The sequence below is a fragment of the Dipteris shenzhenensis genome, chromosome 21 (assembly GCF_047967505.1).
Source record: "Dipteris shenzhenensis isolate YYH24624 ecotype China chromosome 21, Dip_SZ_1.0, whole genome shotgun sequence".
Classification (NCBI taxonomy): Eukaryota; Viridiplantae; Streptophyta; class Polypodiopsida; order Gleicheniales; family Dipteridaceae; genus Dipteris; species Dipteris shenzhenensis.
In genome coordinates this window covers 8,936,599-8,963,333 of record NC_141616.1, presented here as the reverse complement: position 1 = coordinate 8,963,333, position 26,735 = coordinate 8,936,599, and the positions used below count along the sequence as shown (strand labels likewise).

The window sequence follows — 26,735 nt, the reverse complement described above, 5'->3', positions numbered from 1 at the left end:
TTATCACAATACCAGCAGGCCGCAACTTGGACGAAAACTTCACAAAGTGAAATTTGCATGTCCGCTAATACAGCAGAAGCATATACCTAGGTGAATCCAAGAACATTCCCAAACTCATCCTCTAAAAACACAACATAGTGCACTTTCAATCTCATGATAGTAACTCACAAGGTTGAAAACCATAACTCCATCATGCATAGTAGGGACTAGCTACTATGACATCCCCACTGACGTCATCAGAGCTTTTACTCTTTCCGCACATTCATGCAGGAAATTCAAATATAGAATTTGCATACCGATTTTCCAACCTTTCCTTCATGATGTTAAGACAACAACCTTATGTGTGTCATTCTTGAAAAAGACCCACGCTTTATACGGCATCACCCACACATGAATTCTTTTAAAAGGTCGCATCCTGCAGCACTTGAAGCTATCCTGCCTCTCTAGTATTTGTGCTATAAGGTTGCTCTGAGTGCATCATGTGCAAGCATGCAGAGATACAAGTTCAAAAATAATATGGCCCAGCAATTCTTTATTAGATTACAAGAAGTTACAGTCCTGATGAGCGAAAAGAATACAGACCAAATTCAATGATCAGCAATATTTACTCCTACCTTAAGTTTCGTCACCCACTCGCGAAGGTTTTGGCTATACATTGCCTTCCTAGCTCCTCTTCACAACCAACACCAGCTTGCAGCCCACAATATACTCTTTTTACAATTCAGACTTAATTTACAAAAAAGGGCACCAACCTCCCATGCACAACATGATCTATCCTGTCACCTTGTACATATTGCTTGCCACCAATTGGAAAGGCAGCTAGCCCATCAAGCGGAAGAGGTTGCAAGCTCCTGAACAGGTTGATCTCCATAACGTGGATTTGCCTCAGGAGTATCTTCCTCACTTGGAGGTACAAGTTGCCAGAAAAGAGGCAACGACTGCTCCCAGTTCTTCAGCACCTCCAGCCCCTTGGCACTGCCAGTCTTGTCCTGGCAAAAGAGACACTTGGTCAAGACACTTGCAGACCCGGTATAAGACTACATTCAGCAATTCAAATAACAGTACCCTTGTGGATAAGAATTCACAATTGACATAAAATAACAGACATAGCTTAGTCTGTACTGCAGGTCAAAGAGCTGGGTTGACATTCTGCCTCAGCTCGAATTCATTTTCTTATATAAACAATTTTCAGAGATCCAGCATTCTCTACAATTATGCTCCTAGGAAATATATTTATTCAGGTTTTTTCATCTTACCACATGAGATTGTATTAAATCCTTCAATTGCTGTTGTCCAGCAGGAGCTACTACCCGCTGCATCCTTACAATCTCCCTGTTCACCTGAAAAAGGGAATCACTTCTGTTCAAATTGATCGTAGAACTGGAATCTTGTAAAATATTGCTGGAGCTGATGGAATTTAGTTACAAATTTCCCAAACTAACCTTAGGTCGGAGGGTATCATCTTCATCAAGAAGATAAGCTAGACCACCGGTCATTCCTGCACCAACATTCCGCCCTACCCTGCAAAATCAAATACCTTTTTCATTTAACCTTAAATTTCACATTCAAATCAAAGGATTCAAGAACGTCATCTCAGAGAGTATCGTTTAAATTGAGAGGACATACTTGCCCAGAACCACAATACAACCCCCGGTCATGTATTCACAACAGTGATCCCCAGTTCCTTCTACCACAGCTTCAGCCAAAGAGTTGCGGACAGCAAATCTCTCACCAGCTTTCCCTCTTACAAATATCTGCCCACCTGTGGCCCCATACAAGCATGTATTTCCCACTATAGTGGAATCTTCTGGACAAAAACCAACGTTCTCTGCTGGAACAATGACAATCTCTCCACCAGCCATACTCTGCAATAGTGCAAATGACCCATCACATCCGTATAGCCTTTTGACATAGACTTAGTTATTAACAGCCTCACTTAAAGAGAAAAAGTCTGCTCCGTACCTTGCCTACATAGTCATTAGCCTCTCCAACAAGCTTGATGTTCATTCCAGGTGTCAGGAAACAAGCAAAAGATTGGCCAGCGCTCCCAATAAACCTGACGCATTTTCCAGCAGCTGGTGATTTGGGTAGTTACAAAAAAGACTAGCAAGAGAAGCAATCAACTGTCATACCAGGAAGTGAAAGCATAAATCAGATCCAAGAGTGAGTGGGTAATAATCAGAAAATTTGGGATCACTTTTACACATAAATGGTAAATTGGCAAATCGACTTTATACTGATCCGAACGCTGTGTGGGAAGAGTTCCTTACTTCAAGTCAAGCTGCCCTGCAAAGCCAGTATCACCATACTTCTTTGCTATGGCACCTGCAACTCTTCCACAAACTGCCCTATCTACATTAAATATTCTGACTGTTTTCTCAATTCTCTTCTCTTCTGCTATGGCATCTGCAATCTGTAGCCATGAAAAGAAAGTAGATTAAAAGAAATTGTACTCACTATCGAGGCAGAAATTCCACTCTCAGCACATAAAATAAAAAACATCCCATACCCTTCCTTAACCTGAGCAGTGAAATCTTAAATGGACTCCATGGCAATTAAGACAAGACAGTAAGAACACATCGTAATTTGAGAAGGTTATTTGAGTGCATAGTTACCATGGAACACCGTTTCCCCTTCTGGAACGATGTAAGGGAAAACAGAAAGCGTCCCATAATCCTGGAACGCGGACCGGGTATGGAACGCCAAGGAAATGTTCCCCCATTCCCGGAACCCGTTCCGGTGCAGGGTTTAGCATTCCCGTGCAGGTTTTGTTTTCATATTATGGTATATTGCCATGTGATTTGATGATGTTTCATATGACGTGGCATTACCATTCCCCCTTCCACATTCCCACATCTTGGTACGCTCCATTCCGGCATCCGATGTTCCCAGAACATTCCCATTCCCTGGTAACTATGTTTGATTGTCCTAAACATCATGCAAAACACCCAGCCAAGTATGCTTCCATCCTAAGAATGTAAAATTTCTAGCATCCATCCTCAAATTGGAGGCGAATACGGAGTCTTTTCACAAAAGTCGATATGCTCCAATTGTTAAATCTCCGTATTACATGAACAACCTCAATGACAGACCTTTAAAGCGCAATAGTGAGAATCCACAGGAAGTCAACAGAGCAATCACCTTCAGTCTTTCAGATGGGAAGGCTTTGCAATGGATTTATCCCTCTGTCAAAATCTTACTTTGTATAGAAGCATACCTGACCTGGGGTACTTTCCTCTACCTACGGCAAAGCTTTAGAGAAAGTCCTAGGACATACCAACTCAACCAACATCGTGGACCGTGAATAATTTAAGAGAAATTATTTCCACAGCTTATTGGGACATCACTATGTAGAGATACAGATAAGCAAATGGCAGGGTAACCTTTGCGTAAGACATCTGCAAGGCAAGGAGCCTTTCAGTGGCAGCTTTGTGAAGTCTACCTTGAAATTCAAAACATAGTGCACATCCCCATTGTGCCACTTGGAAAGCTCTCACCATCTCAATCCGGGCATTTGAAGGGTCGGGTTTGCTCTAGAGGAGTGTTCACGGTGCTCACTAAGCACCCTGTTGAAAAATGGACAATAGGCCATCACCAAACCGTTCATCTTCAATTCACAGCTCCAAAGCCTGTCCAGCTGGATCAGCCAGATGGCAGGAAGGATGGAGGGGGCCATACCATAGAATAGCGCTGGCAAAGCACAGAGCACCAGGCTATAGTGAGAACGACAAGACATCTAGATAAGCTGTCTTCAGGTCCCATAAGTCTAAACTTGAATGCATATCCCCAGGGTGCCCAGACCTCAGTTAAAAAATTCCTAAATTTTGACTCACTTAGCTGGTTACCATCAAAAGAACAAAAGAAGAAGAGGGATCTATTCACTATCTATAAACATATTAAAAGAAGCACTCAGTCATACAATGTTTTCTTATGTTTAGTTTAAGAAAACATGAAAAACCAATCAAGAAAGTTTCCCAGCCTTACTTCATGTATGTTTTGTACACACGTATCTCTACACTTGGGAGCCCGCAGGCACACACATCCATGCATGTACGTACATCGGAGAAATATCCAATATTACAAATTAAAACTTCAGTTCAGCAATGACTGCTCTCGAGAGGACAATTTTTCTTACAGCATGCAGCCCATAAATATATGTGTTAAAGCTCTCACGTTAGCTTAGTTATGGAGCCACTTTTGCAACACAAACATGGTATAACATCTAAATTATGTGACATTTGATAACACCTTTTATTCAGGATACATCCACCAGACATATGGGGACAGAATAAACAGAAAATAGTCATCTTGCTCGGGAAGAAGTAATTGAGGATAACTTGCAAACCTACTGGAACACCCCAGAACAAGCCATTAGCACAATCATCTCTAACCGTTTTGGCAGTATTAAACACTGCAATGACTCCATACATTTGACACTAACCTCAGGATCTGCAAGCAACACATCATCAAGCACCGGTCCATTTTTATGCACTTCCTGCTGCCGTATCTTTGTACTGCTCCACTTCGGCATTCCAACACTCTTCATCATGCATAGTTGAAAAAATGATCATAAATTTACATGTGTACTGATTATACAGTTACAAGTCTGCATAACAAAGATGCAAAAAGGAAAAAAGATGCATTCTAGAATCTCTTGGGAAAAGACTCACACAGAGTAAAAAGCTCAAATCAAGGCCCTGTGTTTTCAAAACAGAGACCCCTCTTGGTTTGAGTAGCTCTGTCCGGCCTATCACATCATCAAGTTTCTCGTATCCCAGTTGAGCAAGGATGCCGCGGACCTGCAACAAAGTGTGAAACAGAACGACAAACAAGTCAGACACCAGGCATTCTCATTCGACCCTACTGAAGATCAGAACTCTGGTACAGCATGAATTTTACAGAACAAATGCAGAATTGCACATGCAGTATGCACCTTTTTTTTTGGCAAGAAAAGGAGACTTCTACTAATACTTGAAAAACACGTTATGCACTAACTGACCTAATGTTATACTGACAGTTTCCTCTAACAAACTCAAAGCATAGCAATAGTTGCACGCTGAAATGGAAACGGAAACGGCAAAAACGTCGGAAACGGAGTTTTCGGCCCGAGCCAAAACGGCAGAATAAGAAACGACAATATGGTACATTTTATGTGTAAAAGTAATTTATGAGGAGAAGAGGGAGGGGGAGTATAAGGAGTAGAGTAGGACAACTCAAGGAGGAGGAGGGAGAGGAGCAGGAGGAGGAAGAGTATGAGGAGGGGACTGGGAGTATGGAGACGCCGACCGGCGTTTCTGTTTCCATTTCGGCCGCATGAAAACGGCGCTTCGTGCTACTATGAGCACAACTAACTGAAAAAGGCAATACAGGCACGCTGGACTTATGTAATATCAACCGCAGCCTGTCACGAACCCTAAGCCCCAATTTAACAAGGCTAAGGTAACACAGGGTCAACCCATCCATCTCCAACGTCTTTCCCAAAACTTCTTCCAGCTGGCCCAGCTCATAATCAGGGCTCTCCCTCTTCAGCCCAAAGAGCATCACTTGGGGTGATAAACCCTAACACATAAAGAGTTCATGTGTGCAAGCCTACTTTCTCCAATCACATTTCGCCTCCTTCTAGAACGGCTTGTCACCTCAATCTTTGAATTCTGCACAACATAAGGGCCCAGGACAAAACGTCGGACTGGACACACCCAAAGGTCTTTATTGCTTGAGAGAAAAGTGCATACAAGATTTCAGCGCACAAGATGCTCATGAACAAAACATACGTAAGTCCTTTTCTTATGGCAAACCTTGGCACAGTTGTGGGGTCGTGTCAATGCTCGAGTACGTTCCTTCACCTCCCTCAATTGTACCCTTCAAGCATCAATCATAAGAGGCACATGACGCTGGCCGAAGGAATGTGCATCTCTCTACGATAGGGTATCACCCATGAAGCCCGTCTCCTTGGAAGCGCAGATGCAAGTAAAGAACCCCACGAAGTCAAATATTTCCTCGCAATACTCAGCATTCTACTCCTTCCTAATTACCAGTGGGAGACTACACGTCGGAGAAGCTTGTGCCGATGATGTTGGATCAAGAGGAGCAATTCGACAACCCCCATAGGGCGATGGATCGGAAGCCTTGGCCACCCCGCGATCACATGAGTGGAGCAATAGCAAGGGTTAAGGAAAGCCTTCTAAAAAGAAGTCCTATGCAGATCATGAGACATTGAAGTCAAATCGGAGTTGTAACAACTGTGTCGAGAAAGGTCAATATTGGAGGAATTGCCCTAAGTGAAGGCACAAGGAGGGTGGTGGTTCCTCTGTTGCAATCATGACAACCCTAGCATTTTGCACGTGGAGAACACCAAAGGTCCATCTTCTTCGAGTAGGGAGGCAGTAGGTCACAATGTAGATTTAGTCTCAGGAGTGGATTGTGGATAGTGGTGCTTCCAAGAACATGACTCCTTCCAAAGAACCATGCCAAGACCTTTGGTGGTGGTGAGGTAATATCTGCATTGGTGATAAATCCACTATACCTATTCAAGGTGAGTTGGACATTATTCCCAATGGCAGAGGGGTGAAGTATACCTCCAAGGTTCTTTATGTGTTAACTCTTGGTTTCCACCTATTGTCAGTGCATGAAGCTTGCAAGGCTCGCAAGCGTGTGGAGTTTGACGAGGAGTCAATGGCTATCACGAGCAAACGACAAACCGGGTGGTTTGGGAAGAAGCAGTTCACAACGGCATCTACAAACTCCCTGTACTTTCTCCTCTTACAAGAACATGACTCCTTCCAGAGAATCGTGCAAAGACCTTCGGTGGTGGTGAGGTAATATCTGCATTGGTGATAAATCCACTCTACCTATTCAAGGTGAGTTGAACATTATTCCCAATGGCAGAGGGGTGAAGTATACCTCCAAGGTTCTTTATGTGTTAACTCTTGGTTTCCACCTATTGTCAGTGCATGAAGCTTGCAAGGCTCGCAAGCGTGTGGAGTTTGACGAGGAGTCAATGGCTATCAAGAGCAAATGACAAGCCGGGTGGTTTGGGAAGAAGCAGTTGACAACGGCATCTACAAACTCCCTATACTTTCTCCTCTTGCAAGTACTCATCTTAGTGATTTGTGGCATACCATCATGGAGCAGGAGTGAAGTTGGAGCGATTCTAATTCAGGACGAGATCCACACACGAGGAGACCCGCATCAAAGGAAAGTGTACCCCTAGTTTGGGAGCAAGCTCATGGAGCAACAAGAAGCAGCCAGCCTTGTCAGGCTGAGAACCAGCTGCTTGTGGAGCTGCAAACGAGATGCTGTGGCTACCAAGGTTACTTGACGACCAGGAAGTTCGAAGGACATGAAACTTCTTCACATGCTTCATCAATACTCCAGCTCCCAAGGTTTGCTTCCACATCCAAGAGCTAAGAGGGTGTGTTAAAGTTCTGTACATCTCCTGTCTGTACGATGGGGAGTGAGGGCTTCTTTGTGCATATGCCCACCAGGGATAGTTGTACTATTCTCCCTGTAAATTATGGAGTTAGTTCAGGGCTGTGCCAGGGCATTTGACCAGGGTATGTAGGCGTGGTTAGGGGATAAAAAGAGGGCCTGGTTAGGGCATGTCAGAGGGCTGGTTAAAGGCCACATTTGGGCTAGGAACAGCAGCCGGGTTGGGGCCAGTCAGGCCACCCAACCCAAGGGTGGGTCAGCCAAACTGACCAAGGTTGGGTAGCCTGACCAGACAAGATGGGGTTAGCAGACCAGCCAACCCAGACCCCAATCGGGCTAGATCAGACCGTAGGTAGAATACCCTAGGGTAATTTGCCCTAGTTTTCAGCCTAAGTTTGGGGTCTTTGAAGGTGCACTTCCTGCCTTGCGTTTGATCTTCCTATTGAGGCTTTTCTCAGCAGTAAAGAGCAGAGTTTTTCCCACCACTTGTTCCTTGCAGCACTGTGGAGAACTTTCTCTCTCTAAACGCAGTTTTCTCTCTTTAGACGCATTCCTGCATCTCTCTTCCGCACACTGCATATTCTGACAGCATCCTCATATCTAGAAAAACATGCCCATATAAGGTTACTGAACCTCGTCGATCTACAAAACTCAAGAAATACCTGTGTCACGTGGGTGAGTGTCAGGCAATAAGATCAAGTCGTGATGAGAGTCAATGATTTATACCTGGCAGTCTATAGTCCTGGCATTCAAGTCTCCAAGGACGACAACTTCCCCATGGCTCAGGAAATCTATGATTTGGTCGAACAAAAAAAGGACAATATAACGCGACACTTCACCCTTCTCTTGGAGATCCCAGGCAATGTCTGAGGTCTCTAGGGAAAAGTAGCCAATAGCAATAAGGTGCCTTGCAAAGATGTGCTCTTGATCCAAATCCATAGGAATATGGCAAGTGGGTCACATCGCTCCACAACGATCATCCCGGTGCCTCAGATCAAGGAAGAGCTGTACTGAGGCATTACAAAAATAATGAGCGAAAATCACCAAAAGAAAGGACGCTGAAGGAATCACACTGAGACACACACAATTTGCTGATCTGTCTGGTCACTATAAATGGTTCGGTTTAATAAATATAAACATGTGGATCTATGTTGTCTTGAATTCTTAAGCGCTGAGTCTAGACCCAAAAAGCAGTGTAGATCTGTGAATTAGGAAATGTAGAATCTAAAGATCATGTTGTCAAGTTCTAACAGCATAATTAGAGATGACTGGTATAGAATTGTGAAGCCATCTGATCCCCTTGCCCTGCCTGTCTCTCTTGTCTAGTCACGATGGGCCAACTCCCATGTATATCCACAGACTGATGGTAGTGAACGCTCGGTTTTGGTGAGTGTCTGCGTAGAAGACAATGTCACAACCTGTTTATTAACTCTGAGGAATTCTTCAGCTCCAACCACAAGGTTCCATGGCGATCCCTAACACTGCTGGTCTGGGTCTCGGTCCTTTGAGTCTCATAAGCCCGTCTACTCATTGTTTATTTGAGTAAGCTTAATATTCCACTTTATATTTTTCTCTTCATGGAGATTGAACTTAAAAGCTACTCATACGTTTCTGCAAGATCAAGCATGCACATAATCTGATAATCAAACTATGACAAGTAAAACAGAACCTGTTTTCCCATGTAAATCTTCAGAAGACGAGGCAAAAGCTATAACCAGGAGCAGAATGTTACCTCTTCAGCAACATATAAAAAATAGTTCACAAGATCCCCAGGAACACCCGGGAACCGTGCCCGAAGCTCCTCTCTCTACAGGTTTTGATTCAATTCAGCATCATAATCAGGCCTTTGAAGTTGGAATTTGGAAAAAACATGAGCCAATGCATTAAAAAAGGTGAAAAAAGACAGTATAAACTTCAAACAACAATTTCAACCCCCATGCAGACAAATAAAAACCATCCTTTCACCTGGCTAGCAACACCGACAGGGCAATTGTTTGTGTGACATATACGTGCCATGACACATCCAGTTGCTATCATAGCAACCGAACCAAACCCATATTCATCTGCCCCCATAGCTGCTGCCATCATCACATCAACGCCACTTTTAAACCCTCCGTCCACTCTCAGAACTACCCTTTCCCGGAGTCCGTTATTGATCAGTGTCTGTGATCATATATTAAAATCAGAAAATGAAATCCAAAAATGCTCGCAACAAACCCAAACTAAACTGACTTTACTGGACAGTAAATCAAATGCAGTCCTTGCACACCTGATGTGTCTCAGTTAGCCCCAGTTCCCATGGACCACCAGCATGCTTTATTGAGCTAACAGGACTAGCACCAGTACCACCATCATGTCCAGAGATCTGAGTTGGATTGGCCAGAAAGCAGTCATTTTCTGGGCAGATAAAATCTCTCTCGTAATGATAAGAAAAAACAAACGTTATTTGTATGACTGAATAAATTCAACTATATCTATTCAAGTTGGCCTCTGGTTCTCAAGAAATAAGGTAGCATGATTGTCTGCAATGATAACCATCAGAAAGTCTGAAGCAGCTTTGATTCCAAACATTTCCTAGCTTTTGATCATGAGGCAGTGGCAAACTGCTCACCCCCCCAAAACAAAAACAAGCAAGCAGACCTTACAGCCGAAGGTTTATGCAAACCTGTATAACATCTGCGTTCCCCTTTGCGACGCCAGATGCTACTGTGCCTATTCCAGCTTCAGCAACAAGTTTCACAGATACTTTGGCATTGGGATTGACCTAGAAAGTAAACTATCACCAAGCTCAGAAAATACTACAATCTGTGCTCCTTGAACCAACTTTATTGCTCCTTCATCCAGTGCATCAACTGCTTACAGCATGGACACAAATACCTGATGAAGATCAAAAATTAGCTGGGCCAAATCCTCAATAGAGTATATGTCATGGTGGGGGGGAGGGGATATGAGGGGTACACCAGGCTTCGAGTTTCGAAGCTTTGCAATGTAAGCGCTTACTTTCTTCCCAGGAAGCTGTCCACCTTCACCTGGTTTCGCCCCTTGGGCTATTTTTATCTCCAGCTGAGCTGCATTGACAAGAAAAGTTGGTGTGACACCAAACCGGCCTGATGCAACCTGGAAGCACAAAGACAATGAATCGATAGCATTCAAAACCAACCCACAGCATTCTTTAGCACTATATGACTTTTAAGTACATCAAGGTTTATACAAGAACAACTATACACAACTCATTCCATATGCAGAAGCAACCATGCACTCCATAAGACGAGCATATCCAATGCCACTAATTCAAAGGAGTTTAAAACCCAACCTAAGAAACGAGAGAGAAAGAGAAAGAGAGAGAGAGAGAGAGAGCGAGAGAGAGAGAGAGAGAAGTAGAAGTAGAAGTTATTAGCGTCCTCGGGGGGCAAAAATGACCCATGGGACCCGTCTCAATACAATGTAAAAAGAGTCTCCTCAAGAAGAGGGGTCAGGAGTCTATTAGTTCCTGACAACAAATAAAAAGACGAGTGACAAAAGATCCCAAAGCTACCGCAGAGGCAGTGGAGAGAACTGATGTCAACTGAGCGGAGTCCTCTAGTATCTGCTGGTAGTCCTCCCTAATATGTGCATAACGGAGGCACTGTAGAGCTACATGTGCCTTCGTCTCAACTGTCTGCAAGGGTACGGACTCTAGCATGTCTGGGCTGGTGTATCCAAGCTCCCTGCTCAATGGCAAATGTATGAGATCTGGTACGGAACCTCGCTATGTTCCTGCGATGAAGGGGGATAGGTGTGCTAATATAAGGCTGAGCATGTGTCTCTATGGAAATGTATGTAGACCAACATGTGGGATTTATGTTGTCTTGATAATATTCCAGCTTTACCGTCTTTTCACTTGTCAGCCAGTGATTCTGCAAACTGCTCAGTAAAGACAGTTGAAAATCTTGCATGTTGACCTTTGCAGGCGGAGTGGTCAAATATGCTTCCACTTTCCATCTTCTGAACCATTTTCTTATGTCGGTTGCCAATCCTGTGCAGATGATCTTACTTTTGTAGTTCTTTTGAACCTTTGTGCTGGCCTTCCATGCTTTATGAGAGAGAGAGATATAAATAAATAAAAGGAAAAAACCAGCATCATTCATCAAAAGTTCTAACTCTATGTACAACTGGCAACAGCCTATTTCTACATGTTTGTTCTAAATTCCTTAGCAGTGTGTACGCTCTAATTAAAGACACTTTGTCCTATTCCTGAACTACCCATTTGTTTGGGGTGGCTGCTCGAACAGGCTATGTAAATATTTTGGTACTAATGTGTGTGCCTGCATGTGCATCAACTGAGCAGTATAAGGCACTTGTTTTCAAAGTCACCTTCCTTGTATATCTTGTCAATTCTCTTGTCTTCCAAATATCTTTTCATCTGTCTGTTTTCTGCTAAAGATCGGAGAGTTGGTCTAATCCTGCATGTTATGTGTCATCTCCATTTTCAGAATGCACTCACAAAATAAATATGTTAGCTTAAAAGAAACCGTTAAGGGATTTCTACTTACGGTTATATAAATCAGTTGACCTCTCTCCTATTAAACTGTTTTCCTTCAGTTCCCTCCAAATGTTGTCAAAAATTTTCTACATTGTAAATCTCCTGATTGCCATGTATTTGTCATCAAGGTTCATAGTGGATATTCCTTCATTACCCATTCTGCATTACCTTTGCATGGGGATCTTCTACTGCCTTGAGGGTAAATTAGTCTGCAGACCTTTCATATCTGAGTTGAAACTCTTGCATGTGTTGGCATACAACTTGGTTTAGGGTATGAGTCTCACACCTTTAACCCTAATTGTTCTTTACTGAATCCTCTTTAAGCCATTTTGCCTCTATTCAAACATTCCACAATGAGGCTTGAAGCCTAGCCTTGGCATCCATACAAGCCTACTATCTGCTCCAAATGAACTTCATAATCTCCCAGTCCAGAATTCATTTGTACTTAGATTAATATGCCAATTCCCAATACTTACCTTGAATGCCTTATACTTAGCGAGGACTTTGCCCTCGAATACAAAATGGTAACATTCAAACAAGTCATTGGAGTCGTGCGGTTTTAAGTTTGTTGGAATCGTGCGGTTTTAAGTTTGTTGGCACCAATGCTATACAATCTAGAATATTGGTGGGGGCAGAATGTTGTGTCCCTTTCACATTATTTCCCATGACATCTTCTTCCTTCGTGCTCACAATAGCAATTGTTGCTGAAATCAAGTGCACATGCTTTAACTGTGAATGACACTATGAAATCAAGTGTGCATAGTTTAACATTTTTTAATAAATCTATGAAGCTCAAGTTTGAATGAAACTTTGAAGCTTAGGGTGTGGTTATCATAAATTAGGGTCAATTTTCCTGGTCATTGTATTTAGAATCAATTTTCCTAGTCATTGTATATGCATGATTACATTACAGAGCCCTTGTTCTATTTGATAGCAATTATATCTCCTGGCTAGGTAGGTTGTTGCTTCAATGTTGTTTTTTGCTTGCACTTTGCATGCTTACCCGACACTGTTTCATCACCAATTACGGAAATGGACTAGTTGGAGCGACGGAAGTGGCTTTGGATATGTACAACTAGAATACCTCCAACTCCTTCCAGGAGAGGTGACATCAACATGTTTCAACATCTCCACTAATTATGATCTGTGTTTTTGTTGGCGATATCATAGCCATGATGTGATGTGTTGGTGTGTAGTACTAGGAGTTCTAGTACTAGTTCATGTTTGTGAGTTATGTGTGAGTGCCATGTAGGAGTTATCCCATATACACTTGGTATATGTGAGTGTGCTTAGCCTACATAAGGATTGTACTTCATTTATCATAATATACTTGATGAATGAATGAAACCCTTCATTATGTCTTCATTTGAGTATCACTTCTTCACTCCCTAGCCTATCTCTCTCTCTCTCACTCACACCATGTTTCTAACATGATATCAGAGCAGGTTCATCCTGCCAAACTGCCCTGCCACATCATCTCTGACCTATCCCTAATTCGTCTCTAGCTACCTCCTCCTTGCTTCTACCCGGTTAAAGTTTCTGCAGTCACTTCGGTTTTGCCTCAATTTACAGCCTGCCTACTACCTCCACAGCTCGCCTTCATTGCTGCCTTCATTTCACCTCTCTTTTGCAGCTTCTTGTGCCCCTTTCTGCCCACCCAACCTCTCCACAGCTTACCTTCCAAGAGACGACTGCACATGTGGAAATTCGAGCCATTTTGGAGCTGTTTCTTCTCCATTTTTAGGGTTTTCAGGCTGTTGCAGCAGAAGTCGACCTTCAGTGAACATTTGTTACAGATTTTCATCACTTTTGGAGGCATTTTCAACCTAGTTTGGAGCTGTTACTGCAATTTCGGGCTGTTTTGGTACTGCAGCATAACCGCCTACATTAGAGGTGATTTCGGGTGTTTTCCTCAACTCTTCCAGCATTTCAAAACCATAAATCACCTAGGAGCTGCATTTCCAGCCACTTTCGAGGTGTTTCTGGCCTTTCAGCACATCAAAATCAATCGATTCTCTATGTGAAGACTTGCTGCAGCACCCAGTGCATTTTGAATAGCCGCCTGAGCTTTTCAAAGCTGTTTTGAGGCCTCTAGCATACATATAACAGACGTTTTTCATCGTGGAGGCCTGCTGATTCATTTCGGAATACTCTAGAGGCCCGCTACATCAGTTTTGGACCTCCTGGTACATTTTGGTTCACTCAGTTCTACATTTCCAGGTATATTCTTGCTGCTTTTCCATTAGGGTTTCCGAGGTCATTCACTAGCAGCTAGACACGTTAATTCAAGCATTTCTTAGGTAGTTGATTTATTTCAAAGCCCTAGACCAGCCCCTTTATTGGCTGGGTATCCATTTCAGCTTGCTGCCTTTGCTACCTCAGATTGATACTATGGAGCCTCATCCTCGTGGTTAAGACACATCAACACCACTCTCAGCTAGGGATGAACACCATGACAAGCACTGGCGCTTACTGGTGTGAGGTTGGTCAACAAATTGCTTCATCAACTTGACCTCACCACTTCAGCCAAGGAGAACCTGGATAAGCTCAAGAATGTTTATGCTACATCTGCTGGACCTAAGCAGGAAGCTTCATCTACTATGTTGCATGATCTATTCCTCTCTGAGGAGGTAGAGGATGCTTAGTTCTATGTGTGTTTGTGTTGAGTCAATAAAGGTTCTCAGCCTTGAGTTATCCCTCAAAACAGAATGTATGTGGAGTCAATGAGAGGTACTCTTCCCTTGGGATCCCCCAAAAATGATTGTATTGCCTTTTGCTTTGGTTTGATGGTATTGACTACTAAGTTCATAGTAAGGAGGGGGGGGTGTGACGAGTCATGGTTCACCCTTGCCAATCGCAAGCTGACAGAGAAGTCACTATCACAAAGAGGTGTTGGATAGTTGGACTTGCTCTTTGCAGTATTGCGGTGGAGGGGGAAACGGTCTACTCTTTGCTTGTTGGGTCTCACTCTCTTTGCTCTAAAGGGGGGTGTTGGAGATATAATAGCCAAAGAGAGTGGTGATGTGATGTGTTGGTGTGTAGTACTAGGAGTTATAGTACTAGTTCATGCGTGTGTGTCATGTGTGAGTGCCACGTGTCACTTGGGAGTTATCCCATATACACTTGTTTCATGTGTGTGCGCGCTTAGCCTATATAAGGCTTGTACTTCACTTATCATGATATACTTGATGAATGAATGAAAGCCTTCATTATGTCTTCATTTGAGTATCACTTCTTCTAATCTCTCTCTCTCTCACTCACATCATGTTTCTAACAGTTTTGGTAACAATCGCCCAAAACTAAGCTCGAGAAAATAGTTTTCTTTGTGCCACCATGAATTGCGACACCATTCCTTGTCTAAGAGGTTGCCTTTGGCAGCTTAATGTCCAAACATGACTCCAAAATATACTACCTCAACTTACTCCTCTAAAATAGAATGAGAAACTGCATATGCCAAGCTAAGATGTCTTGAACACCATAACTTTGGTTTCAAAGGGATTCATATACCTAGATGAATCCAGGAACATTCCCAAACTCATCCTCTAAAAACACAACATAGTGCAGTTTCAATCTCACGATGGTCACTCATAAAATTGAAAACCATAAACTCCATCATGCATAGCAAGGACTAGCTACTATGACATCCCCACTGACATCATCAACGCCCAGCAGTGGGTGTAGACCATAGTATAAAAATATGCTCTCACACATACAAATCCACACACCCACACATACTTGAGCATCCATTTATACAAAGTCTTCGTACTGAGTTTCTGTCAGCACTCCAGAGATGGAGGGCAAACTCAGCCATGATGAAGGCTAGCACTAAAGGAGAAGGCTAATCAAAAAGCAGTCCAAAATCTCTTCATTCAAGCTACAACTGCTGGTGAAGTCTAAATGATGTCATTTTAGTCCTCCCAAATGAGCATCAAAGGGATTCATGGCTAGCAAAGCAAACTTCTACCAAATCACATGGCAAGAAAGAAGAGGAAATGGTGCATTGGAATGTATTGGATCTGAGCTAAGTGACCTAGAGAGTGGATTGACGATTCAAATTGTTAAGTGCATAGAAAAGCTTAGTTGTTTGCTGACGTAAGACATCCCATTTCAATTACAGCAGGGAGCACAATTAGTTTGTCATCTCCAAGATTTTTATGCATCCATTGTAGACATAGACATTTTCATTTGTTTCTGATGAAAGGGTATAATCGAAAAAAGCCGAGGTCACGGGTTATATATGAGAGCCCCTGCTTGGACTACTCTATACTTCACTCGCAGTGAGTAGCATTCCCATGCATGTGAGGGGGGATCATGAACATCAGGCTTGTTCATGATTTACTACAAATTACCTGTTCATTTGGCAGGGCTATTTCTCCTTCGTTGGTCTAGAGTCAGGGTGCCCTTTGTTTTCCTCCTTTAGGGCTATAATTGACCAGCTAAAGGGGTGATGTGGCATAGAAAACAATATCCTCATTAAGAGAGATATTAGTACCAATCTTATTGGCTGTTGATGATGCGATCAAATTTCTCATCCTCTACTGAGGATATTGGAGGAATCTGAAAATTATTTCGATCCACCCCCCAAACAGAGTGTGGTGAAGATAACCAGGATACAAGTGAGAGAAAGTGGGACTACAAATCAAGCAATGCAAAGAAGCTTCATGCAGGGGCAGCTATGCATCGAACTTGTGCATTTTGCTTCTTAAACGCTTCACAAAGACTTTTCAAGGGCACATGAGCATCTTGGATGTACTGACTTGAAGGCCTTGTACAATCACCCTACTTGAGGCTGATATGATGTGGGGGGTAACATCAAAACACAAAACTGAGAGCAAACCCTTCTACATTCAACCCCAAAAGAAGGCATTCATCAAACTTAGCAGCATTGTGTGAAAACAATTGATGCTGAATAATGCAAGGTAACAGTCCCAAGGTAATTTCATGGCAAAACAACTAGTTTCGTTCAAAAGAATGGCATTGGATGAAGTAAACCAGGACACATCAGAGTTTGCACCATGTTCTACAGCCTTGGCAAACACTGTAATAAGCTAAATCATATCCTTCCACAACCTTTCTAACAAAAACTTCTCTCATCCTTTGCCATGTCCTGATATGTCTTATGTCAACCCATGTTGTATCTCTTCAACATCCAGCAGTTTGCGGTTGAGATTGAGTACTTGACAAATAATATCCTTAAACCACAATAGTGTGTCCTTTAGCTGGAAACTCTGTTAACAGTACAATCAATGTCCTGCAAGTAGTAAGAATTCAGCTGCCTCTCTAACCTGCATATACTGCTTGAGAATCCACGAGAAAAATATCGATGGGTTCAAAATTTGAGAGAGATTCAGCAAGCCCCAACCTGACATGAGGATCAGAATGAAGGGGGAGGAGCAAGGGAAACATGCTTGGAAAGGGGGGGCAGGCTTCATGATAAGGGCCCTGAAGATAGCCCATCCCTCTTTTAAGGGGGACAAAGGGGAGGAAGTTGAAAGAGGCCCCTCCGGCCCTGGCACTAGAAATTTGGGCAGCCAAACTCTCCAAATACTTCTCAAAACGGACTTACTGAAATGCCCCTTTTTGGTAAAAATCAAGTAGGCATTGAAATACAGAGGAAATGGCACCACCCCTTAAAACTATGGTTCTTAGAAAACTCTTTTCGCTTTCAAAGTCGTCTTATGTTTTATCTCTGTGAATCTTGGTGAAAAGCACGACTCCCTACAGTCCATCCAAGAAAGCAGAGACTCACGTGTTTGAAAACCTAGTTTGATCATGTGTGTCTTCAAATGCCAGCAATCGGTGAAGATCCTACATGAAGGGCTAGTGGCAAAATGCAAAGAGTGATGGAAACCTTTGCCAACAAACTCCCTCACTTGCCTTCAAGAGTCTATATGGAGGCCTACTTTTCCGTATCTTGAAATGAATGGCATGATCCGCACCTCTCATGACTGACAGGAAATCTGACATGCCAACAAACAAATCAGTAAGAGAAAAAGGCTGCATATCCATGCCCTTGAGCGCGTATTTACAACTATCACCAGCAAACTGCCTTAAAGGTGAATTCCAAATTGACTCTAAGACGCCAAGGTGACTCCATTTTGTCTCTACGGCAAGTCATCTCACACAAGTTGAGTAACATTGAAAGAAAATGTGTCACATGTGTACTTATCTGTGCAAATGAGGACAAAGACAAAACTGTGTACGATGAAGAGTTTCATTAAGCTTGGACACCTATAGGCACACCATCTTGACTAGAGGGGGAGCTTGACTTTATTACAGTATGTTCTAGAGGTAACATGGCAGTTGTGAGCGGTGCTCTACATTGTCATCCATACAGCATAGATACATCGTTCCATTCAAAATATTACCTTTTGAAAAAATAGCAAGATGCCTGTGTTACCTGCTTGATTGCACTTGTTGCAGTGTCCCCGTTTTGAAGACCCTTGAGATGTGGCAGAGTTGGAGAATAACCATCACTGACATCCGATAGATGCCGCCAGCGAACAGGATCCTGCATTAGGTGCCAGATCGTAAGCACAATGGTTTCAAATTGCCAGGTCGCGGACAAATTTTATAACCTACATGCGGAAAAATTTTATACCTCTCCCCCTTCTCCTGAGTTTGATTTGCCCCCAAGCCTGTTCATCGCAATTGCAATTGCCTCGTGTGTCTCCCTTGAAATGGCTCCAAGTGACATACCACCAGTGCAAAACCGTTCTACAATACTGGATGCGGCCTCAACTTTACCTACTGATATTGGCTTCCTATCACTTTTGAATTCTAGAAGATCCCGGAGAACCTGAAACAAGCAGAGAAGAATGGAAACATGTAGCTCTTTTAAAAATGATCCATATCCAGAGCTGCATCTTTCTCAAGTATAATGTAACATCCTTCATTCTCTATCTTACATTCACAGGCCGCGTTGCTAGATGTTGCTGATATACTGCATAGGCGCTCTCATTTCTATCACGTACTGCTTTGTGTAACAGCTTTGACATCTCCGGATTGTTGCCATGGTACTCTCCTATTGCACACCAATGGCAGACAAGCGTACAGAAGATATCAGCAAATTATTATTTCCCTGCATCTGGAAGAGAGAGAACCAATGCTATGGACCATATGATTATACCTGCCACCAGCTCTACCCACATATGCAAAGTTTTAACATCAAGAGGAAAGGTATTTATGACAACCAAACATAGAAGATTTTTCATACTACAAAAACTGAGTTACAAAGGTAGACAAGGAGCCAAGTGGCAACCTTGCCCTACCTTGTTCCAACTTGTAAAATGTTTTCTTGCAATCCCCCTGAACTGATACTAAGTAATAAATGTCCAAGAGAATTGTGCTTTGATTAACTTCTGTCAAAAGGACACCTTAAATCATAAAGATAAACTTGTCACTTCAAGATTATATCCATACTGAAAAAAGGGTAGGCAAAAAGACAAGGGAGACCCTCATCCTACCTTGGTGATGGAAACTTGTATCATTCCAATTTCCATCACCCAGTACTGACCGTATTTAGCCTAACCAAGGATGATTGAGGTCAGAACTGATATGCTCTGACAAATTCAGTTCAACACTAAAGCCATGTTCACACAAACTGCACAAAAGCCATCTCCTTCTAAAACATCATGCTTTTAAAGGGAGAAGAAACTTTAAACAGCCTCAATTCAAAAGGAGAACACAAGACATTTACTTTTCCGTTTAGAGGGACAAGGAGAACACGAGACATTTCCTTTTCCGTTTAGAGGGACACGGGGGGAGAGAGAGAGAGAGAGAGAGAGAGAGAGAGAGAGAGAGAGAGAGAGAGTTCCCCAAAAGGCTTAACATTTACAGTTTACAAGTAATGCATGAGCAAATCATGTCTAACCTCCAGGTCTGAATTGAATGAAACCGAAGTTCTCAAGCCTTTTTGCCGTTTCCTCTGAGAACCCTTTTATCCAGAACATCATAGTTTCTCTAGCTAGCTGCAAAACAGAGAGAGCTAGCTCCTTTGAGGTTGCAACACAAGAGGCCCACCAACCCACAAAATAGAAAAACGACACAGAAGCACTCAAACAGATATTGCCTACTGTGACAACAAGGAAACACACAGACTATCCCAGCAAATGAATCTTAGAATAAATAGGTAAACCAAGCCATCAGGCCCCAAATAGCAAACATTACCCATAGCCTTTGTCTGGCAAAAACACAGACACATGCTACCTATAGTAGCTCGAATGATGTCAAACCCTTTTTTATCATTTAATGTAGCACTGGGAAATAACATTAAACAAGCTCTATGGAAATAAGGTGCAAGGCTAACCTACCCAACCTACTAGCAATATTCAAGCACATATAAGTAAATATGATCACTTAACAGTGTCCTCTAGCTGCAAGGAACTGCAGGGCATGCAGCTAGCTAACAATGTCTATATCTAGATGAATCTAAGAACACGTCCTGTAAAAACACAACACATAGTGCAGTTTCAATCTCATGATAGTCACTCACAAGGTTGAAAATCCTAAACTCCATCACGCAAAGCAAGGACTAGCTACTATGACATCCCCACTGACGTCATCAGCTATCAACAGTGGGTGTAGACCATAGTATAAACATAGGCTCTCACACATAAAATCCACATACCCACACGTACTGGAGCATCCATTTATACAAAGGTCTTCATCAGCACTCAGGAGGAGAAGGGCAGCCTCAGCCGTGACGAAGGCTAGCACTAAAGGAGAAGGTTAATCAAAGAGTAGACCCAAATTCTCCTCATTCAAGCTACAACTTCTTGTGAAGACTATACGATGAGCATCTAAGGAAGAAAATGCTTAAACCATCTATCTAACAATGTCCGCTAACTGCAGCAAATTAAAATTAGCCACTTCCACAAAACAGCCGGCATTAAACATTTGAAATCATACATTGCTTTGCACACATGCATCTAAATTTCATAACTGTGTACTTCCATATTATGAACTTCATAGCTTTATACACATGCATCTAAATTTCAAAACTGTGTACTTCAATATCATGAACTTCAACTCTATTTGTGTAACTTTTGGAAAGAACTCAAGTCTCCCAAACATCGTGCTTTGAAGAGAACTCTATTCTCTTGGAGCAACAATAGCAGTGGGCCAATAAGGCTCTCAATAGTGGACTCCAGAGTTCGTGAGATTCCTCGTACAGTTGCCATGCTAATGGACAATGCGACCACTTTCGTGGCTACTACCATAGGAGTCACAAAGCACATGATCGAGGAGGCATGGCACGTGTGGGGAGACACCCCAACCGAGCAACCTCTTGTCATACACTTTCGCAACACTCAAGCCCGACTAGCAACATTGCATCATACATCGGTCTTGCAAGATCACCCATTGATCTTCATGGATGAGAACATGACACCCCTATAGGTTGAGGAGAGAACGATTCTAATACAGCAGCGGGACATGGCCTACAAGGAGGGGAGTGGACGGTAGGATGAGATGGCCGACTCCTCGCTGGTCCTCGTTGGGCACCTGTCCCCCTCCTACTTAGGGGGGTGGGGTCTATGAGACTAAGGATACCGAGACCTTGTCCTATACCATCTAGAACTGCAATGATACCTTATGTTAGAGTCAAGGAACTTCTCAAAGTCCTATATAGAGACACACAAGAGTCCAGAGCGCCCACTACCCATGGCTAGAGGATACAATTTGGACATAGCTTACAGAGATGAGACGAGGGATACATGTGGAGCACGAGGGTCAAGAGGGGGAGCTGTACTCCACAAATCATCTCTTTTTGCGGCGATCTTAGTAGAGAGGAGGAACCTACATTCTAGATTCCTCTAGAACCAGATCCGACGCACGGCCAATCAAGACCTGGACATAGCTTACAGAGATGAGACGAGGGATACATGTGGAGCACGAGGGTCAAGAGGGGGAGCTGTACTCCACAAATCATCTCTTTTTGCGGCGATCTTAGTAGAGAGGAGGAACCTACATTCTAGATTCCTCTAGAACCGGATCCGACGCACAGCCAATCAGGACCTGTTCATCACAGAATGCTATTTTTCACCTGAGACATCCCACTTTGTCAGAGATGTACGTGAGGAGACCAACACATCACCATATGCAGCCCTTCATCTAGACATTTTAGACTTCTCCAGTCATGGAGAAGTCCCCTTGGTTAGGCACTTCAACGCGAGAGCAGGTGCGCATCACGTACCGCTTCTGGACCACCGAGACGATGCTATCTGGCTACCAGATATTGACCTAGGCAATACACATATGATGTGAGTCTCTGTTGATAGCCGGGTCCCAATCACATCGTATGGACATGCACTTTTGAATATGGATAGGATTTATGACAATTATTATTTACAAAGGTCTCAATCGATGGCCCTGTTTAGGTGGTTTCATCTATTTCCCACATGGGGGGCTCCACTATAGTTGACTATCTCATGGGATCCCAACCTTCACATCTCGCATCAATGACTTCTCCGTTTCACTGCCTCCTCTAGGGGTAGACCACACCTACCTCTTCATTAGCATCTGTACCCCTCGTCTCACGATTACACCCACACCACCAATCCACTCACACCAACTACCATGACATACACTTTGACCACAATAGCTCACCCAAGTATTCTACATGCCTATCCACAATACTCACATGCATTGATCGCATATCACTACAAGAGGACCGCCCCGCTCTAATAACTCGTTCACTACATGAGGCCACCCTTCACGCCTTCCCCTACACCACCCGCTCCAATCACCTGGATGTTCTCTCGTTGGTTTCGATTGTTGTATGCAGATGACAACCTTGGTAAGACCAAGGTCATAATCTTCAACATATCCCAAGCAGCTATGCATAGAGAGCGGTTCACTTCAGATGGATTGCCAGTGGAGATTGTTTCATCATACAATTACTTAAGAATTCTCTTCTCTAGCCCTATTTTCACTTGACCCGTGATCCTATATATCAAGTCACAAGAGCACTTCATCTTCAGATGCCCTGTATACTACGAGAATCGTGGCTGCTACCATTGTCTCTTCAAAGACAACTTCGGACTCCTCTCCTGTTCTCTACCTTATCCAGATTAGAGATGTCTGGCCACCTTATCCATGAGGCAGTTAGGCACAAAGAGCAGTTACTTAGAGAGCAAAGACAAGCACTGGACAACTCATCTCAAAGTGTGATTATAGAGTTCTTCCATCCAGATCACACCGATCACCACATCACGAGTAGTCGGTGAGGTAGAGAACCAGAGCCAATGACACAACAGGGACCGAACGCACAAATCACAATTCGGGACATCCCTTCTATGTTCAGGATCGAGGCACGACTGCCATGGGTTACCGTGGCCCTTGACAGTCGTAATACTTCGCCAGGAGGCCACATCGAGCCCACATCCAAGGACCACAAATAGCCGCCAGCTATCTATCTCTAACCTCATACCATCACAGCCGTACCCTCCACTGGGTCCATCATCACCTCTACTCTCGAGGCCTCCAGTTGTGTTATATAGGTCAAGACTTGGCACTAGATATGATGATGATGATGATGATAATGAACTTGATGTTATGACTATGTAATACTGATGATATTATGACTATGTGGTGCTCAACACTTTGCATGGGTGTGTTGCTCGGTTTAGTAGCTCCACTCTTTCAACTTGTTGTATCACGTTTCTAAAAGTCACTTAGACTCATCGGCCTTCCGAAGACTCTAAAAAACTTTCTTTTTCTTTCGTTCTTTCTTTCTTTCTCTCTTTCTCTCAACACATTAGCTCGCCACCTCAGCCCCTCATTTCATCTCTTCTCATCAGTGTCAGTAGCTCGTCGCCGTCAGCCCTTCGCTTCAGCCAACAGCAAACTAACCCTAACCCCGAGTTGAGCTAAACTCCCAACTCAACCTGGGGGTTTAGTTCAGCTAGGGGGGTCAACAGACAGCCAATTATGGACTAGCCTACCCTCTCCTCCAAGTACCCCTCAACTCCTTCAACCTCCATCAGGACTCAGTACTCTACAGTTGCAGCCATGACACCCTCTCTGTACGCAATTACCAACAAGAAGGCTCAAAACGACCCATCCTTGGGCAACAGGATCAGATTTTTTATCTACAGCAGGGAGAGAGAGCTAGGATTGGAACTGGGAGAAGTAAAGGCTCAACTTCACATTTTGGAAGGGCCTGGTAAGCAGGCCGTAATTGATGAGGCTGTAAAACCTTGTAAGAACTCCCCCCTACCCCGCAACTAGTCTCTACAGTCAAAGATCTTGTTCACATTGAAGTACAAACTGCTAAGAAGAAAGTGATTGTGGAAGTGGACACCAAAGCAAGTAAGTCTGATATTCAAGCAAAGATTAAAGAACACGAAGCTAGATGTGATAATGCGCTAAAGATTAGAATAGGGGGACTCCTAGAAGATTGGTACAAAGAGGAGGACACATATAGTGAAATATTGACAAAGATCAAAGCAAGCCTGCCCAACATTGAATGGGGGGATGATGATGAGCAGGATCATGACGACTCCAAGTCAGCTCCTATTATGCACTATAAAAGTCATGCAATCCTTACACTAAAGTCAAAAGATATGCGGATGAAGCTTCTTCAACAATCTTACAAGCTGAAGGGTACCAAAGTATGGATAGCTGAGGACCTTAAACAAGCTCAACTCAAGAATAAGGCAACTGAATTAGCTAAAGTCAGGGCTGCCAGAAAGGATGGAAAATAGGCAGTTTACCGTGAAAGCGTAGCCCTAATCAGAGAGTTTAAATCAAAACCAAAAGACTCTCCGTCATAAACTGATGTATGGCTGTTTACTCTTTCATACTATTATGTAGGTACTCTAAATAATGTGGGTTGCTTTTGCACTCCTTGGGAGCTGCCATGTGCCCTCCCTAAAGCAGATGTACTAGAGGATTTCTTGCTGTCCCATAGACCTTTTGGTCTCCAGTGCAAACCCTATACTTCAAGGAAAGTGAAACCTCCCTCCATAAAAAGGGTTGTATCCTTGAGGAACTCTTGATATCCAGCAACTATTACTGAATCAAAAGGTGCATTCCCACCAGGTCAGCCACCCATGATTGCTGGAAATATCTCAACGCCTCTACTACAAAGTGGGAAAGGAAGTGAGCTAGAGAAAACCCCTGCCACATTGAGCGGAAGAGTGAGAAGGCCTCCCCTATGTACCCCCCAACGAGAACCTGCCTAGAACTGCCTGCATAAAGGGTAGAAATCCCCTGCATCCACTACCCTTCGCATGGTACCCTCCAAGAAAGCCTAGTCCACCGTCTTCTAGATGACGACCTTGAAATAGAACGAGAGGATAGCCAAAGGCTGGGCCTCCCCTCATGCCCATTCTACCACCTCCAAAAAAGGGAAGATGTTGTCCATGAAGCTCCTCCCGTAAACAACACATGTGGGTGTCTTGGATGATGTCGGGGAGATGGTGACAGAGCCTCAAGTTGAAGACCTTGGCTGAGATCTTGTAGGCAGTGTCCAATAATATAATTAGGTGCTACTAGCGGATTTTCGTCCAATTCCACTCCCTTTTTTGGATCACGCAGATCCAGCCGACTAGGGTGCACTATGGTTTATTCAAAATTTTCTAGGAAAGCCTCTGCAGTGGCCGTTCCAGATGTAGTACAATGGGAGAGTGATCAGACAATTGTCGTGATGGGAAGAATGCCAGTCGATCCCTCGCTATGCAAGGCCCGCTTGCCGATGTAAAATCTGTCCACTCTCTCCAAGAGTCCATTGTGCCAACACATATATGTAACATCAGAACTCTTATCCACAGCTCTATTCAAAAAAAATTGGAAAACAAAAAAACTTATTTATACGAAACACAAATGTGCAATAAGATTAATAAATCATGTTAGTTACAATCCCTAATGACCAGGACATACATCCATTCTCAGGCCATATTATCGATAATTCAATACTAGGAAAAACGACAGATTCAGCTATGTGATATCACTATGCATTTAATGACTTGAAACACTTTCCCAGCAAGCCATGAACACATGATATCACTGTCAAGACCTCTTGATTCCAAGCACACAACAAAAATCAGGCACATGGCAAAAATGCAAACTTTCTAGACCTACAAAACCTTACATATACACATCGAAAGAATATACTGAGCATAATCACCCATCTGGAGGCTTTACCTCATCAAGATTGAGGCCCCCCATCTGTGATACACTTCCACAAAAGGATGTATTCACAATGTCTTCACCCAAGCCATAGATTTCGAAGATCTGTGCTCCACAATAACTGCAAGCATTGCAACATGTTAAAAAGTTTCATTCAATAGCTTTGAAGCATGTCTTTCCAAAGTCGCTCTTTTCAGCTTTAAAACAGCTAATCCAAGCCTTGCACACTTTCACTACACTTACAAAGCTCCCACATTGCAAAATGACCTTGAGAGAGCTTTTCTATAAGCCAAACAAGCATTCGCCCCCTGTAGCTCTTTACAAGTTCCAGGGTTTTGGGACTTTGCATGCTAGCAGCCCGGAATAAAAATAAATTTATGAAACATTCATCTTCTTTCTAGAACCAGGGATCCTAATTTCTTTTCTAAGATGCCCATCCACACAGCCTGAATGCCCAGCATGTGCAACCGCTTCCCCTTTACGAGGATGATGCAGGTGGAAATGCTTTCTGGACTTTACATATTAGTGGATGAGACTTTTCATAAGATTTGGGTTTGTATGTCAACATGTCTGTCATATATACTGTAATGATATGGTACCCCTCGACCTGTTCTCAAGGGGGCAATCTGAATCACAGACTCTTTATTCCAAC

General features: G+C 43.2%; 1 protein-coding gene across 1 annotated transcript in view; it reads right to left on the bottom strand.

The window, feature by feature from the left end:
- Window positions 1–504: 504 nt before the first annotated feature.
- The window catches only part of LOC147888460 (ferredoxin-dependent glutamate synthase, chloroplastic-like), a 68,916-nt gene continuing 42,685 nt past the window's right edge, over window positions 505–26,735 (bottom strand). Inside the window, exons 16-33 of the mRNA XM_087392275.1 lie at window positions 26,099–26,204; window positions 19,824–19,920; window positions 18,859–18,974; window positions 18,552–18,749; window positions 18,351–18,461; window positions 10,306–10,545; window positions 10,094–10,192; window positions 9,698–9,793; window positions 9,394–9,591; window positions 9,161–9,235; window positions 4,671–4,799; window positions 4,442–4,540; window positions 2,271–2,413; window positions 1,963–2,056; window positions 1,627–1,865; window positions 1,443–1,521; window positions 1,257–1,340; window positions 505–989 (exon numbers count right to left, since the gene is read on the bottom strand). Of these exons, the coding sequence (XP_087248401.1) occupies window positions 828–989; window positions 1,257–1,340; window positions 1,443–1,521; window positions 1,627–1,865; window positions 1,963–2,056; window positions 2,271–2,413; window positions 4,442–4,540; window positions 4,671–4,799; window positions 9,161–9,235; window positions 9,394–9,591; window positions 9,698–9,793; window positions 10,094–10,192; window positions 10,306–10,545; window positions 18,351–18,461; window positions 18,552–18,749; window positions 18,859–18,974; window positions 19,824–19,920; window positions 26,099–26,204 (2,365 nt within the window). The 3' untranslated portion in view covers window positions 505–827. The remainder of the gene's footprint in view (window positions 990–1,256; window positions 1,341–1,442; window positions 1,522–1,626; window positions 1,866–1,962; window positions 2,057–2,270; window positions 2,414–4,441; window positions 4,541–4,670; window positions 4,800–9,160; window positions 9,236–9,393; window positions 9,592–9,697; window positions 9,794–10,093; window positions 10,193–10,305; window positions 10,546–18,350; window positions 18,462–18,551; window positions 18,750–18,858; window positions 18,975–19,823; window positions 19,921–26,098; window positions 26,205–26,735) is intronic.